The 17,011-nt window shown below is 48.0% G+C and overlaps 1 protein-coding gene and 1 pseudogene across 2 annotated transcripts; both read right to left on the bottom strand.

Moving 5' to 3' along the window:
• Window positions 1–1,061: 1,061 nt before the first annotated feature.
• On the bottom strand, window positions 1,062–1,462 carry LOC121487757 (annotated as a pseudogene).
• Window positions 1,463–2,135: 673 nt separating this feature from the next.
• SYNPO2L (synaptopodin 2 like) lies at window positions 2,136–11,755 on the bottom strand. Of its 2 annotated transcripts, XM_041749740.1 has the most exons (4): window positions 11,492–11,755; window positions 10,141–10,292; window positions 9,175–9,689; window positions 2,136–5,954 (listed from the first exon to the last, which is right to left on the bottom strand). In XM_041749740.1, the coding sequence occupies exons 1-4, from the start codon at window positions 11,594–11,596 to the stop codon at window positions 3,814–3,816; spliced, it is 2,913 nt and encodes a 970-aa protein (XP_041605674.1). In that variant the 5' UTR covers window positions 11,597–11,755; the 3' UTR covers window positions 2,136–3,813. The 2 variants fall into 2 exon arrangements, with proteins under 2 accessions (XP_041605674.1, XP_041605675.1); XM_041749741.1 differs by lacking the exons at window positions 9,175–9,689; window positions 10,141–10,292; window positions 11,492–11,755 and adding an exon at window positions 7,907–9,167.
• Window positions 11,756–17,011: the final 5,256 nt, after the last annotated feature.

The following is a 17,011-nucleotide window of genomic DNA, read 5'->3' as shown; positions in this document are numbered from 1 at the left end:
ATTGAAAATTCCTTGATGTGTTGGTTTTTCCTCTGGGAAAGCCAGATCTTGGCAGAATAAGGGACCAAGTTCACCAAATCTAGTGCTTCCTATGTTGTCAGAGATGATGTGGGGAAGACTTGACCAATTTTTACCTTTTAATTCCCATTTGCTATTGGGGTGCTCAGTTCGGTTTGTTTTGCGGGATAGATTTTGAAGTCTGAGAACTACATACATGCCAGGTCCTTACTTTCTGGGGTTCCCACTTGGGATTTTCTTCAAAGGGAGGACATATCCCATAGGATCTAGATTGTCCCATTCAAACTCTTTCAGAAGATCCCTTATGCAAGGGCACAAGTTTGAGAGCCTCCTTCAGGGAAGCCTGTTATTTACCCAGGCCTTTCCTCACTAGCTGCATGAACATCCTGGATCCTCTTCCACCCTCTCAGATTCTGGAACCAGCTGCTGCTACACCTCTGTTACAATAACCATCCTGTTATGGCTACTTTAAGAAGTGACTTTGCACCTGCCATAATGCCCCTCTGCGAGCTCTCCACTCTTCCTGACCTTGCCCTTTTCCCATCCTGAAATTTTCAGGGTCAGGCCAGGGTCTGAAAAGTCATCCCACCTCCTTCTAGTTGACCTCTGCCCAGACCAGTTTAGCCTCCAAATCCCTCATCTTTTGTCCTCCTTCTCCATTCCATCCCAACCCAAAGAAGCAATTAGAAGAAAAAATACAAATGGTAAATAGTGATTTTGTCATCACCATCACACTACTCTCAAAAACAAAAACAAACTGAAGTTTTGGTCTCCTATGATTGAGGACCTAAATGAAGAAAATATTCAACTATGCTCAATGGGCCCTTCCTCTGGAATTCTGAGCCTGTATGCAGAAGCATCAAGGTCCTGGGCCTGGTTATTTGCACAAATATGCCCCCTACTGGAGTAATAGCACTTTCTTTCTCAGAAGTCCTTAATAAAAAAAAAAAAAAAAAAAAAAAAAAGAAGAAGTCCTTAATTCTATCTAGTCTGCCTCCAATGCCTTCTCTTCTACTTTTTTTTTTTTTGGGGGTGGGGATTACTGTTTATTTACGACAAACCTTCCCCATCCGTGGTCTTCTCCCATCAGAAGTTCTTTGAAAAAAAAAAATAATAAAATGAAATAAATAAAATAAAATAAAATAAAAAAAGAAGTTCTTTGAAACGATGCCGTCGGCCTTGGCCAGCCGGAGGATAGAGTCATCAGACTCGCCCATCCTGCGAATGGCCTTGCAGATAGCGTGGTCTTAAACTGCCCGTTGAACCTGCCGGTCACCTTGTCAACCTCGGCCACGTTCATCTGGATGGACGCGTGGTCCTTGGCGCCGATGATGCGGTTGCTGGCGGAGCATTTCCGCGGCATGTACAGGTCCACGAACTCGCCAGCGTCGTTCTGCATGTCGAGGGTGCACCTGCTGCCGCCACCACGAGCTCCAGCGCAGAAAGGCTCTACTTTTCTTTTTAAAGACTTTATTTATTTATTCATGAAAGACGAGAGAGAGAGAGAGAGAGAGAGAGAGAGAGAGAGGCAGAGACATAGGCAGAAGGAGAAGCAGGCCCCCCGTGGGGAGCCCAATGCGGGACTCAATCCCAGGATCCTGGGATCACAACCTGAGCCAAAAGCAGACGCTCAACCACTGAGCCACCCAGGTGCCCTCTTCTCTTCCATATTAAACTCTATTCACACTGACCCACTCTCTTCCTTCCCTCTCCCATCCCACTTTCACCTTCAGGCATTGCTTTCCTATGGAAATACCATTGCTTCCTCCAGAAAGCTAGGAAATGATGATTATAAAAGTTCAGAGGCCCTTCCCACTTTCCTTGGTTCTGAAATTGAGGCCTTGCCTGGGAAGTATGGAGCAGGAGATGGAGAAGGGGAGAATCTGAATGGAGAACACAGGGAGAGAGAACCAAAGGGAACAGTGGAGGTGGCTAAATCAGAGTGGGACATAACTGGTAAAGAAGAGCAAAAGGCCAGGCGGTAAAGGGCAAAGGGTGAAAAATAGGGCAGGAATGGAGAGAGTTCAGGAATCAGGATATCGGGGAAATGGGTTAGAGAAGATGGAGGAGAGTCAGGATTTAGGCACACAACTAGAAGAGATGACAGAAACAGAAGGTTTGGAGCATAAGTTTATTCTTGTGCACAAATCAAAGTCTGTGACTCACACCCAATATGCAAAGGAAACGATCAATCCAGATCAAGCAGCAAATGTGGCTGATTGGTGGTGGTCATGGTGAGAGGGGAGTCCATACCCAACTAGGATCAGAGATCAGGGCCTGAAGCTTGGAAGGAACAAGAGCTAGGGTTTGAGTGATGGGGCGAGGACTGAAAAGAGGTTTGGGCTCTGGGTATCTCCTTGCCCTTTCTCAGGTCATCATAACAAGTTGCAGAAGGTAGAAGGACAGACTTAAAGGAGGTAGCAGACACTACCTATTCTTTCAACACTCAACCCACACTCTCACATCCCCCCATCATCATCCGTCCTCACTCCAACAAATGCATTCTTTTTTCTCATTTTTTCCCCTAGACCCTCAGTTGTACATGCTGAGTTTCTTGAAACCCAACTGTACTGTCTGCCAAGACAACACTCTCCTTCCTCATGCTCCTCGTGGCGCAATTTCATTCATTCCACTCTGCTCCTGGTTTCTACATCACTTTCCACACCATGCCTCTTTTCTCCCTCCTTTCTATCTTGGGTACATGAGGCAATGAAGCCAATGATTTTTTCATTCTCAGGGGAAATTTTTTTGTCTGCCTTTTTCACTTCCTGGATGTTTGTAGCTCAGCATGGGCCTCTTAAGTTGCTAACTTTCTGAAATCCTGATAAGTAGAACTTTTTATTTATTTATTTGTTTGTTTGTTTATTTATTTATTTATTTATGTATGTATGTATGTATGTATGTATGTATGTAATCTCTATTCTCAGTATGGGGCTCAAACTCAGGACCCTGAGATCAAGAGTCACATGCTCCTCCAACTGAGCCAGCCAGGCACCCTCTGATAAATAGAATTCTTAGTTCTATTCCTGTTCTAGCTGGTGTATCTCAGTCCTTACAAACTGCCCCAGCCCTCAGGCCTTCTCATAATCTGTTTCACAAGGTGCTGTACCCCTGCTACAGGCATTGGTCTTTAATTCAAGTCAATGTCTTTCTCCTCACTAGACTCTCCATGAGGGGCTAGCTATCTGACCCTTCTTTTATCAGCACAAGGGTTAGACCCAGATTGGGTCTTTATTTAGACCACTCCTCTTACTCTTGCTTCAGACATAAGAACACATCTATGCCCACACACACTTGCACATACACACATGCACACATACATTTCTAGATCTATGCCAGCCAAGGTTGGGAAATGAGAGTGAGGAGTAGCAAGCTATTTAGTGCAAACAGAGATCAATTCAGTCCCTTTGAGGCCTGCCTGATGGTGAGCTTCTTGCCGAGGTCTCACTAGTAACTACTCTGTGTGCTTCTCATGGAACGTTAAAATGAGGCTCACAAAGCACAGATGTAGAGAAATAGAGACCAGTGGAGGACTGTGGGTGGAGACTGAGATTTGGAGATCCACACAAGGAACTACAGAGACAAAGAAAAGCACAGATAAAGAAGCAGAGATAGTAGGTTGCAAAGCAGCAGGGAGGTTGGGAGCCAGGAGAATGGGACACCAACTCCAAAACGATGTCTGGCAGGAGGGAAGTTAGCCTCTAGATGCCTGAGAGAGGGCATGGGTTGGGTAGGAGAAACAACTTTAGGAACTGGATGTTCCACTTCTCCTTGGTCCTGGGAGCTGTGCCCTGCTCAGTGGTGGCCTGCCCCTGGCCTCCACACATGAGCCTGCAATCCAGTTCTGGTGGCTGAGAACCGGGGCCTGGCTACCTGGAAGCTACAAGAGCTGGGGGAAGTCCCAAGACCCCTGGGAGACTCTGGAGGAGGGGCTGGGCTAAGAACAGGGGTTGAGGCCAGTTCAGCTCTCCAGATGGGCTCATCCAATGTAGTGGCTGCTCGGGGGGTGAGAACAGTGGGGGCCAGGGGTTCTGCAGTGGGCTGGGGTGCTGGGGTGGAAAATCGGCGGATCTCCTGGACTCGGGCAGTTTTGGGGGGCCCTAAGGAGGTGGGGCCAGGAGTCTGGGGAACCTCATCGAAACAGAACATGGCACTCTTAAGTTGGTAGGGCTGGTGCCGCATGAAATCCAGAGCCTTGATACCCTGCTTGGGGGTTGCCCGAGGCCCCTGGGATTGGGCCTTATGAGGGAGAGTTCGAGCAGCTTGGGGGAAAAAGGGTGAGAGCAGTGGGTTGTAAGCAATAGGAGGTGGGGCACGGATGTTGGGTGAATATTTCCAGGAAGAGGGCAGTGAGGGTGTAGGGGAAGGACTTCTGGGCCGAGGGCCAGGGCCAAGGCCAGCACTAGGTGTAGCTTCCACCACATACCTGTCTGCTCGGCTCTGCCGCTTGGCAAACAGCTCCCCACCCCTGCCCTGCAGCCTGGCCGGCTCAGGGATTCCAGCCGAAGGGGTTGCCCCATTCACTAGCCCATCAAGGAACCCTCGTGGCGCGGGCTTAGGAGCCACCGGGGGTGGAGTCTTAGGAGCCATTGGGGGCGGGGTCTTGGGAGCCATCGGGGGCGGAGTTTTAGGCGTCACGTGAGACGGAGTCTTGTAACTCCTGCCCCCTGGTGGCTGCATGAAGTTGCAGGCTTCAGCCCCGAGGCTCAGCGCATCCTCCTCCGGACCGGATTCCGCGCCCCCGGCCCGGGGTTTTTCATCCAGGTTCTGCACCAGCGATAGCAGCTCGGGGTTGGGCGAGTTCTTCGTCTCCTCCTTTCCCGGGCGGAACATCTGCTTCCGAGTTCCCCGTCTCCTGGCTTCCTGGAGGATGCCAGTGCGGGCAGCTGGCACGGAGATGCGCTGCTCCCGAGCGCTGGGGGGCTCGGGTGCCCCAGGGCCTGGGGCGGGAGCCTCCGGGCGCGCAGCGGGTCGCAGAGGTGCCGACAGGAAGATAGAAGCGGTGGAGGTCATGGCAGCGGCGCTAGAGGGGGCGGGGGGCTCGGGGGCTCCTCCTGGCGTAACAGGACGATTGGGGGCTGGGATGTACAGGGAACTTGTGGCTGTGACGGGGCCCGAGGAGCGTGGAGTGCTGGGGGAACCGGAGGCTGGCACGTGGCTGGGCAGAGGGGTGGGCCCCGGTGGGGGGGGCTGGAAGGGCGGTGGGGCGGGGCTGAGGCCTCCCAGGCTTTCGTTCGCCCTCTTGGGAGCTAGGGGCCGGAAGATAACCGAAGTGGTACCTGGTCGCTGCCCTTGCAAGCCTGGGGTGAAGGGCCTGGCTGACCGGTTAAAGATGTTTGGAGCTGGGGTTGGGGCTCCACCGCCTGGAAGGAAGGGTCTGGGGCTGGCTACAGGGGCTGGTGAAGGGCTGGGTGGGAGCACAGTCGCCTCCGGAGGAGCACTCTGGGCCCGAGGTGGTGACTGCAGGCCCTGCCCATTGAGCATGGCGGCTGGACCATCCCGGGCCAGCTCCTGGGTGCTGGACGCGGTGCGCTGGCGCTGCTGCTCAAAGAGCTGGGCCCCTCTGCCGGAGGCCTCGCTTAGCTGCCCGCCCTGGCCCTCTGCTGCAGCCGAGCTTGGCCTGGCCAGCTCCATGTCCAGATAGGGGCTGTCCCAGTCGCACTGGTTGGTGAGGCTGCGGGCGTCGGAGAAGGCCTCCTCGTCCAGTTCCGACTCGCTTGTTGGAGGGACCCCGTCTTCTTCTTCAGTGCCTGTCCCAGCAGCAGCCCCAAAGCTCACTAGGGTGTACTTCTTGGCTCGCTGCCGTCGTTTCTTAAACATAAGCACCCCCTTGGAATGGGGGTTGGGGGCTGCAGTTAGTAGGGATGCAATCGTCCGGCATTTGGTCTTGGCCTCCTTCACACTCTTCTCTTGGAGGCTTTCTGCCCGTTGCAGTTCTGAGGAGGCCAGGAGGGAGAATGGTCAGTGAACCTCTTCTAGTTCTGCTCCCTATGTCTTTCACCCCAGCCCCACCCCCAACCAGTTTCTGCAGTCCTCCCACCTACTGTCTTTTCCCTGGCTTGATCCACAGTGTCTCTTGCCTGTGGCAAAGTCCTCTGACTTGGGGGCAGAGTGGTAGGTGAAAGGTGAAGCCAAGGACAGTTGAAGGGAGTGGCTCCCTGACGCTACCCTGATCACAGCTCTCCTAACCTCTCTCCTATCTACTCTGCTTCTATCTCTCCAAAAATGTGCTCTTACCCACCCCACACACATTCTTCCCTGCCTCCCACCATTCCTGGCTGGTAATGCTGGGGGCTAGGCTGGAGGGCAGTCACTTCCCACAGCAGCCAGGGAAATGAGGCAGGCCCCAGGGAAAGACAAATTGAGACCACGTTAGAGGGCTTCTCAGAAACGTAGGGACTTATCACCTCATCCCACCCCTTACCCCTATGATAGGAACATAAAGGACCCTTGGGAACAAGAATGTTCATTTACAATTCCACCCCCATTATGTAGTCCACGTCATACACATTCATGGAAATAACACCTACCACACATTTCAACAAGAATATGGGTCTAGTGAAGGCCAATTATGGGCATATTTTCTCAGATTACTTTTCTCTCTCATTCATGTATGCCCCATTCTATATCCACCCTAGTTCACATTTACATATATAAATACACATGTACCCACACAAAAACACAGTCATTCAAATACATTCACACACGTGCATACTCCCTCTTCCCAGAGTTCTGCCTGCAGAGACCCTGTTACTAACAGTTTGAACAAAATTTTACAACTGATATTGGCCTTCCATCCACCAGGGCACTCCTCTGTGCCTCACACCCCTGCTACTCACAGCCAGGGATAGCCTCAGATCCAAGATGCAGGAAAAGTCAGAGTGCTGCTCTCCAAGGCAACCAACCCTCCATATCTTTAGGATACTTCAAGGTCGCCAGCTAAATATATCCCATCACCACCACCCCCAGCTGGGGTGGGAGTGGGGGGGCTTCTTTGGGGGTCAGCCTTCTGGGTAGAGAGCTCTGGCAGCCACCAACAGGCAGACACACAAGGACTATGTACTAAGGGGAACCTGGGCAGGGCTTTCTATGCCATGTGGGGCCGGGGAGGTGGGGCCAGGAAATAGGAGAGGCTGCCCTGCTGCTAGGACCCTGCCTTGGACACAGATACTCTCTGATCCATCATCCCCAGTTCCTCCTGAAAAATTCTTGAAATTCCATCCACTTTCCACTCAAGATACCAAACTCCTTTCTAATTAGGGCTTTCGTTCCATGCATCCCAAAGTTTGTACCACAGAATAGTACTGCACATGAGAGATAGGCACTGGAGTCAGAGTTCAGTTCAGGTTTTTGGTTCTTGGTAGAGTTACTTCACTTCATTGAAGTTCAGTTTCCTCATCTGTAAATGAGCATGATAATGACTATCTCATAGGATTGCTGTGATGATTAAATGAGATAGTGTAGATAAATTTAGCATTTCATGGCAGCCCTAAGGCCTGCAGTGACTAACCATTACTATTAAAGCTTTCTTGACATCAGCTACACATGTATACAGACACTTTCTTGTTCACACATATATTCCCCCATGGATTCCCATATACACGCCTTCATGTATTCACATATTACTCACACTTCTCTCACACACACTCCCTCCCCATGAGTTTTCTAGAGCTCTTGTGGTCACAAACCCCTTTGACATGTGGCCAGAGCATCAGCCCATTCTGAGAAAGGGGCAGTGGAACTCTCCTGAGAAAAGAAGGAAGAAGAAATCAAAAAGGAGGAACAAATAAGGGAATAAGACCTTTCCCAAAGACATCCCTTCCTAAACAATTGATATATTCTCTCCATGATAGATCCCAGAACTCTCTTGGCTATGGGAGGGTAGTACCTGCATAGAATGGGTCCTGGAGCCCAGGAGCTGGATCTGGGGCTTTGTTGCAGCTGGCTTGGCTGAAGGGCTCTTGGCTGATGGGCTCAAAGGTCTCCATGCCGAGAAATGAAGTGTTGGCTGGAGCAAGACCAGCTTGAGCCACCCCCCACGCCTTTTAAAGCCCCTTTGTCTTGTCCCCAGAGCTGGCAGCTGAATGAGCTCATTGTGCTATTTTTGGAGCCTAGCCCCCTCCCTTCTCTCTGCTGCCCCACAAGCCCCGGTGTGATGGACGTGGACACCTGCCTACCCTTCCCCCCACTCCACCCCACTGGACAATGAGGTCTGCTTGGCTAAAAATATCCCTGAGCCACTAACTGCAGTCTTACCCAGCATGATAGGAAGGGAGGGGCGGTAAAATGAGGATTGGGGATAAGCATAGGATCCTGGGCATGCATCTGGAATTTCTTTGTGGAGTATTGGACATTCTTAGGGATGTCAGACTCTAAATTTTCAATTCCTGAGCCCATGTTCCAGACTTAGATGCATAAAATCTTATGGATCAGGAATCAGAATGGTAGAGGGGAGGAATGAGAGATGAGAACTAGAGGGGTAATCCTAGATTTTCAAGGTGACAAGAAAGGTCTCTGGGGTAGAAGCATGGGACAGGGAGAAAGTTCACAGTTAGACCTTGTTCTGGTGCTCACATCAAAAATAGCAAAGAGCTTGAGATAAGTGGAACTGGCTTTTTCTGCCCAGGCCTACATTCTTGCGTGAGATAAGGAGTCAAAGATCCCTCCCTCTACCACTTCCTAGAGATCTCATGACTATCCCATAGGCTCCCAGTCCCCAGGAATCCTAAGTGAACTTACAAATGTCAAAGGTAGCTCTGAGGGTATGGCTGCAATTAACCCTGAAAAGCCCCTGCCCTGCTTCCAAATTCTCCCCTGCATCATTTCTATACTCTGCCCTCACCCTGTCTGACACTTAGCAAAATCATAGCAACAACAACAAGCAAACCCTTTGTTGGTTTCATGTTCTTTTCCAACTTCCCTCCTCATTCTGTTTCTGGATTGGGTTGAACTACCTACAGCTTTTGCCACACTGGTTCAAGGACTAAAAATTATGGGGACTGTGAGAACCATTATTTTCCCCTTCTACTCATCATTCCTCTCCACTTGTCCCCAGGACTGTGTCCAAAGGAAGCATAAAGTATGGTTATGGAGGGGTAGATTTAGGACTCAGATTGAAGGATCCTGGCTTGGGAAAAAAAGGGTTCAGGCACTCACTGGCTTGCTTGGCCTTCTGGGTGTAGGTAGTAGTGAGGTCTTCTGCCACCGGGTGGGGAACAGGTCCCACCATAGGGATGAGATTTGGACCAGGCCGGAGGGGGCCGTGGGGCAACAGCAGGGCCTCAGCTGGGGGTGGCTGAAGAGTTGCCCCATCCTCCCATGATGGGGAGCTCACACGGCTGTCACCCTGACTGGGAGGACTAGTGACAGCAGGTGCTGGCTCTGCAGGGCTGTCAGATAGGTAGACTTCATCAGGTAGGGCTCCCGGAGGGGAGGGCCTTGTGGGGCCTCTTCGGCGGGGTCGGCGGGGCTTCTCCTGGGTGGCGGGGCCATCGGCATCACTGTCTGTCTCTCCGTAGTAAGCCTCACTGTCAGGGGGTGAGAGGAGGCTTCCAGGCTGAAGAGGCTGGCGAACTGGAGCGCCAGGGGGCTCAGGACTCAGTGGAGATAAGGGTGACAACACCTGAAGCTCACCAGGGGATGGAGATCGCACTGGCCCCTCATCCTCTACCCTGGATGGGAAAGAGGACAGAACTTGAGAAATGGACTGGGTGACTGACAGCGAGGTCTAGAGGGGATGGGAGAAGGAAGGAAAGGAGAGAGGGTACTGGTATAGCTGGATGATTGGGCTGGGAAGAGTGGGGATCTGAAGACAAACCAGGAGGCAAATGTGCTTGAAGGGCTGTGAGTGGACATTGGCTTAGAGGGAGATGTGATGGTAAGGAGACTGGCAAAGGGCTTCAAGCCCACACACTCAAATGCCCATTTGACACCCCCAGCCCTTAATTGGAGATACACTGAAGTCCCCTGGGAGGCATAGACAAACATCTATACTCCAACACAAACGTACAAGAGTGTACTTAGTAGTAGCTAAAGCCAGGCCAGTGAGACAGAGAGCTGAGACAGGCATTGGGAGCCCTGGGCTAGGGGGATGAGGTGGGCTGGGGTGGGAGGGGTCCATACCGCCGCACTGTGAGGATAAGCTGATTCCCTGAGGCATCGATGAGGCTCATGGCACTGGCATGGGAGAGGCTGGTGCAGGAGACCCCATTGATGGCCAAAAGCTGGTCCCTCTCTCGGAGTCCTGCTCTGCCAGCCTGGCTCCGTCTTCGGATCTGAGAAGGTGTTGGGAGGAGAGATTGTAGGTGAGGGAGAGGTCTAAGTGGGAATAGAATGAAAGGAGTCATGGGAAGGTCCTATGCGTGAAGCGGATATACTTTACAGGGTAAAAAAAGGTGGGGAGGAACACAGAGCTACAGTGATGGGGGCTATGTAGAGGGAAGAAGGTGCAGATTGTTGGGAGTAATACATCATACGAGGGGAGGTAGGGCAATCGCCAAATCAAAGAGGCTTGGGAAAAACTGTAGAGGGGAAGTACTAGAAATGACAGTTGCATCCCCAAAAGATTTCCCTTCAAAGGCAATATCTTTACTGGCCAATAGTTCTCTTTTAGGCCATTGTCTACACAGTCAAGATTTTAGAACAGTATTCCAGATTGGAGGGAGTCCAGCAGAATCTGGGAGATTGTCATTGTGTGTGTATGTGTGCCACGCGTGCACACACACATACATATGTTAAAGTAATGATAATAGGTGTAAAGGCTATCATTTATTGAGTGCTTACTAAATATTAGGTATGGTGCCAAGCACTCTACATGTATTATTGCATTTAATTCTTAGAATGGTTCTATGAAGTAGGTACTGTTATCACCCACATTTTATAATTGGGGAAACTAAGCCTGTATGAAACCAAACACAACAGCTTCATCTGACAGGCCAGACCTTGCCATAACCCTCCGAGCACCTAAAAAGTCTTGCCTTAGGAGAGCAAGTATCTGATGAAGGGAAAGAGGAACACTGGTGGCCTGGACAGGGTAGGGTAGGGCAGGGCAGGGCAGGGCTGGGCTGGGTAAGACAGCATCAGCTCATCACATACCAATTTAGTTCAAGAAAAATTAGAACCTTCCCTATATTCCTGGAATTTGGAGTAGAGGCACAGCCTCAGGAGAGCAAAGACTGGATGGCCAGAATTGGGCCTCTGCTACTATGGTGCCGCCGGGAACTGAGGCAGTCTTCTTTTTTTTTTGCTCCCAGAAACCAGGAATTCTTTTCTAAAAGCCCTCTGCAAGACGCTTGTGCTCAGAAACTACTCCTCCCACCAGATGAGCATGCTTCCCTGCCCACCTGCCCACCTACCCACCCACACTCTTCTTCACAGCCTCCCACCTCTCCCCCAGAGGCCACAACATGGCTCTTCCCAGATTCCCCTGGGTTTCCCTTTCCCTGAAACCTCAATAATAGGGGCTCTCCCTTACCTTGGACACCTGTAAAGGTTTCCTCTGCTCGGCCCCCCCCTGAAGTCGGAAGCCCCAGGGGGCTCCCCCTGACAATGTGACCAGCACCTTCTCCTCAGCACCCATCGCACAGCTTGGCCTATGGCCCTCGGAGTTTGGATAGTGTCCCAGGGAGAGAAGTTGAGGCGCTGGTACCCCGTCCGGCCTGTCTGTATGGCTGTCCTGCTCCTGCTGCCCCAGGCCTTCCCCCCCACACCACACACCACGGGCAGGCAACTTGGCCCTGGGATCACTACAGTCCAGCACACATGTCCTGTCAATCGGGGCTGTGCTCAAAATAGTTGCCGGCTGTACTCCCTTCCCTCCCCCAGCTGTATTACTCCCAAAGCTAATTATAGTAAAAACCTCTGCCTTCCAATTTCCCCCATTCCCCTGCATAGGCCTTTTACTCAGGACTCTGAGTACCAGCTCTAACTAATATACATACTTTCAGGGACTGTGCCATCCCTGATAGGATCATGGACTAATCCCAACTGCTTTCCTCCAAAGCTCATTTCAAAGTGGCTGCAGCAGGGGCTTCAGTTCCATAGCAAGGAATGCCTGGACTGGTCCCACAAGTTCACAAGGTCCCGAGAAGTGTGCTCTCTCTCACGTGTGAATTTACCTGTTCATCAAATTGAGATCCATATTCCACTGCAGTGCTAAGTGCAATGTAACTTTTAAAGCTACTGGTTTCCAAAAATAAGACTGCATATAGGATATAGGATTAGATGATTATATAATGAAATAATCTATTGATGTGTATATATATATGTGTGTATGTATATATATATATATATGATTCCCAGGCCTCAGCTTTAGAAATCCAGATTTTATTGGTCTGATACCTAGTATTGCTTTTTATTTTATTTTATTTTATTTTATTTTATTTTTTATGTTTTCCCACTTTTGGTAACTGTTACAATTGTCCACTTTGTGACGCCCTGTTCAGTTAGCCCCTGAATTTTAGGGACTTTCCGAAAGTTAGAAGTAACTCCCTTCCCTGGTCAAAGCCTAATTACACTTTTTAAATAAGCAATGAGACAAGAACGTTTAGACACCAAGAGTTTTACAGAACAAAACAATTCTTATGCCCTACCTTTATTTTATGCAAACCAATATTATAAAACAGTAAGATGGTCTAATAATAGGTTCTGAATGCCCCATGTCATGCTACTTCTCTTCCCTTTTTTTTCCTTTTTCCTTTCCTTTCCTTTCCTTTCCTTTCCTTTCCTTTCCTTTCTTTATTTCCCTCCTTCCCTTCCTTTCTTTTTTTCTTTTCTTCCTTTGGTATGGCCAAACAGATCCAGACTCTGACTAAGGTCTGGGAGGCAGACACAGAGGCTTTGCCAGCCTTCCCACTCCTGGCTCATGCTTCTGGAGTATCTAGTTCTTTTTATAATCCCTCTTGGGGAGAAATGATTGGTAGTGTAACATTGAGTCATAACTCTAATACCTCATTCAGTTTGGCATCATGGACAGGCTCTCTATATTATTTCATAGCAACATTAAACAAGTATACTTTGGGGACGCATTTTTAAAAATATTTTATTTATTTATTCATGAGAGACACAGGGAGAGAGAGAGAGAGACAGAGAGAGAGAGAGAGAGAGAGGCAGAGACACAGGCAGAGGGAGAAACAGACTCCATGTAGGGAGCCTGATGTGGGACTTGATCCCGGGACTCTGGGATCACACCCTGAGCTAAAAGCAGACGCTCCGCCACTGAGCCACCCAGGTGGGGGGGACACAATTTTTTTTAACAGAATCTTTGCAAGGATGCACGTTCCATTTTTGCGTTTTTCAATAATATTAAATATATCTTGCCCTGCCAAACCTTTTTTTAAAATTTATTTATGATAGTCACACACACACACACACACACACACACACACACACACACAGAGAGGCAGAGACACAGGCAGAGGGAGAAGCAGGCTCCATGCACTGGGAGCCCGACGTGGGATTCGATCCCGGGTCTCCAGGATCGCGCCCTGGGCCAAAGGCAGGCGCTAAACCGCTGCGCCACCCAGGGATCCCGAATAAACAAAATCTTAAAAAATATTTTATTTATTTGAGTGAGAGAGAAAGAGAGAGGAAGCATGAGCAGGGCAGAGGGGCAGAGGAGCAGAGGGGCAGAGGGGCAGAGTGGCAGAGGGAGAGGGACAACCAGACTCCCTGCAGAGCAGGAAGCCTGATGCTGCACTGGATCCCAGGATCATGGGATCATGACCTGAGCTGAAGGCAGATGCTTAACTGACTGAGCCACCCAGGTGCCCCCTTATTGGCACTTTTATTGGTATTGTGAACTTTATAGATCAATTTACATAGTTTTGATGTTAGGTTTTGCTACCCATTGGAATATTAGTTCCTAGATGGCAAGGATTTTCTCTCTTTTGTTTAGTTTTATATCTCCAAAGCCCAGAACAATGCCTGGCATATAGTAAGTGCTCAGTTTTTACTCAATGAAACAGTGCCATGCCTTTACATTTGTTTTGGTCTTATGTTCCTCAGAAGTGTTTTAAACTTTCTTTTTTAAATCTTGTACATTTTTCTTTCCTTTAAGATTTATTTATTTAGTGGTTTATTTGTTTATTTATTTATTTTAATTCTAGTATAGTTAACATAAATTGTTATGTTAGTTTCAGATGTACAATATAGTGATTCAACAATTCTATACATTACTCAGTGCTCATCACTCCATCTATTTCACCTATCCCTCCACCCACCTCCCTTCTGGCAACCATCAGTTTATTGTCTATATTTAAAGGCTGTTCTTTTTGTTTGACTCTTTTTTTCTTTGTTTATTTGTTTTGCTTCTTAAATGCCACATATGAGTGAAGTCATATGGTATTTGTCTTTTTCTGACTTATTTCCTTAGAATTATACCTTCTAGATCTATCCATGTTGTTGCACCTAGTATTGCCATTTTAAAAAGTACCACAGGAGGGGTGCCTGGGGGGCTCAGTGAGTTAAGCATCTGGCTCTTCCTTTCAGCTCAGGTGATGATCTTCCTGGTGGATTGAGCCCCTGCTTCCCCTCTGCCCCTCCCTCTGCTCACACTCTGTCTCTTTCTCTCTTAAATAAATAAATAAATAAATAAGCCTTAAAAAAAAAAAAGTACCACAAATGATTCTAATGTGCAATGCTGGGCCATATAGAGGAATTCTAATCGGCCCTACCCCAGCTGAATTGTTGCTTCTTCCATAAAGCCTTTCCTGCCCTTCTCCCAACTTCCTCCTCCCATAGAATTAATCTTTCCATTCTCTGGGCAACATATGTATCTTGTTCATATTTTTATTGCATTTCTCAGCCAATATTGTAGTTTGTTTATAGGCCTGTCTTCCTCCTAGACTGTGAGAAATTTTAAAGGACTATATGCAATAGCCCATCAACAGCCTGGAGAGTGATGCCTGATGTGACAGGTGCTCAATAAATGTTGGCTAAATTACATAACTTCTTACAGTGCACAGGTGGTCATGGAAAGGTGGATACAGATAGGTGTGCATAAACATGCCAACCCATGTTGATAACAAAATCTCTACTTATTTTTAGGTTTTTTTCTCCTTTTTCTTTTTTTCCCTTTCCTTTATTTTTTTAAAAAAGATTTTATTTATTCACGAGAGACACAGAGAGGCAGAGACATAGGCAGAGGGAGAAGTAGGCTCCTCGCAGGGAGCCCGATGTGGAACTCGATCCCAGGACCCCAGGATCACACCCTGAGCCAAAGGCAGATGCTCAACCACTGAGCCACCCAGATGTCTCTCAGGTTTTGATTATATGAATGTACTCTAAGAAATCTCTTTCTGTTATAAATCGTAACATCATGATGCTGTAAGTATAGTTATCAAAAGCTAGTTTCCTGGAATAGCTGCTCTACTAGTGTGCTAAATGCTGTGCCTTGGTGCATGATGTAGTCATAGAAAACACTTGGGGTTTAGTGTCTAAACTGGACTTGGAATTTTTTTCCATTTATTAGCTGTGTAACCTTGGGCAGTTAACTTGACTTCATCAGTAAAAAATGTATCTAAATATACTTTTTTAAATTAAATTTTATTATAACGTGTGTGTGTGTGTGTGTGTGTGTGTGTGTCAGAGAGAGAGAGAGAGACCGAGCGAGCGCACAAGCTGGGGGAGGAGCAGAGGAAGAATCTTAAGCAGGCTCCATTACCAGTGCAAAGCCTGATGTGGGGCTTGATCTTACAACCCTCAGATCGTGATCCCAAATTCATGACCGGAGTGGAAATCAAGAGTCAGATGGTTAACCAACTGAGCCACCCAGGCACCCCTCCCCTCTAAATATCCTTTCACTCACTATTCAAATACTTATTAAGCCCTTGCTACATGTCAGCCATTGTGCAATACCAGTGACTTTCGATTAACTTTAAGTGCACATTAGAATCATCTGGCAAAAAAATTATGTATGTATGTATTTATTTTTATTTTTTTAAATATTTTTTTTAATTATTTTTTTATTATTTATTTATGATAGTCATACAGAGAGAGAGAGAGGCAGAGACATAGGCAGAGGGAGAAGCAGGCTCCATGCACCGGGAGCCTGATGTGGGATTCGATCCCGGGTCTCCAGGATCGCGCCCTGGGCCAAAGGCAGGCGCCAAACCGCTGCGCCACCCAGGGATCCCTGTATGTATTTATTTTTAAAGATTTTATTTATTATTCATGAGAGACACACACACACAGAGGCAGAGACACGGGCAGAGGGAGAAGCAAGCTCCATGCAGGGAGCCTGATGAGGTACTCGATCCTGGGACTCCAGGATCACGCCCTGGGCCAAAGGCAGGTGCTAAAGTGCTGAGCCACCCAGGGATCCCCCCCCAGATTTTTTTTTAAGATCCTATGTTTAAGTAATCTCCATACCCAATGTGGGGCTCAAACTTACAACCTTGAGATCAAGAGTTGCATGCATTACTGACTGAGCTAGTTGGGTGCCCCTCACCTGGAAAAAATTTAAAGCTAAAAAAATTTAAAGAAAAAAAATTTAGCTTCCCTAAAATAAGACAGTGTATATAGGATTAGATGATTGTGTAATGAGATAATCTACTAAAATTATATATATATACATATATATACATATAATATTATATGATACATATAATAATTCCTAGGTCTCAACCTTAGGGATTCTGATTTTATTGTTCAGGCACCTATTATTGCCATTTTAAAAAGCATCACAGATAATTCTGATGGGCAACCAGGATTGAGAAACAAGAGCAATGATACAGAAAACAGTATAATGAAACACATCAGACTCTATTCTCGAGAAACTATGAATTTAGGCTCTACCATGTACTAGGAGTGCAACCTTAAGCAAGACAGAAGACCCCTACTTTCTTGTGCTGATATGAAAGGTAAGTGGGATAAATTACACGGAAATGCTTAGCAAAGGGCACAGTCTAGGACAGGTGCTCAACAAAATTGATTTTGATAAATTACTAATCTAGACGAGTAGTTCTTAATCTTCAGTATGCTATGGAATTGTCTT

The sequence above is a fragment of the Vulpes lagopus genome, chromosome 3 (assembly GCF_018345385.1).
Source record: "Vulpes lagopus strain Blue_001 chromosome 3, ASM1834538v1, whole genome shotgun sequence".
NCBI classification, from domain to species: Eukaryota; Metazoa; Chordata; class Mammalia; order Carnivora; family Canidae; genus Vulpes; species Vulpes lagopus.
This window is presented reverse-complemented; position numbering and strand designations above follow the sequence as displayed.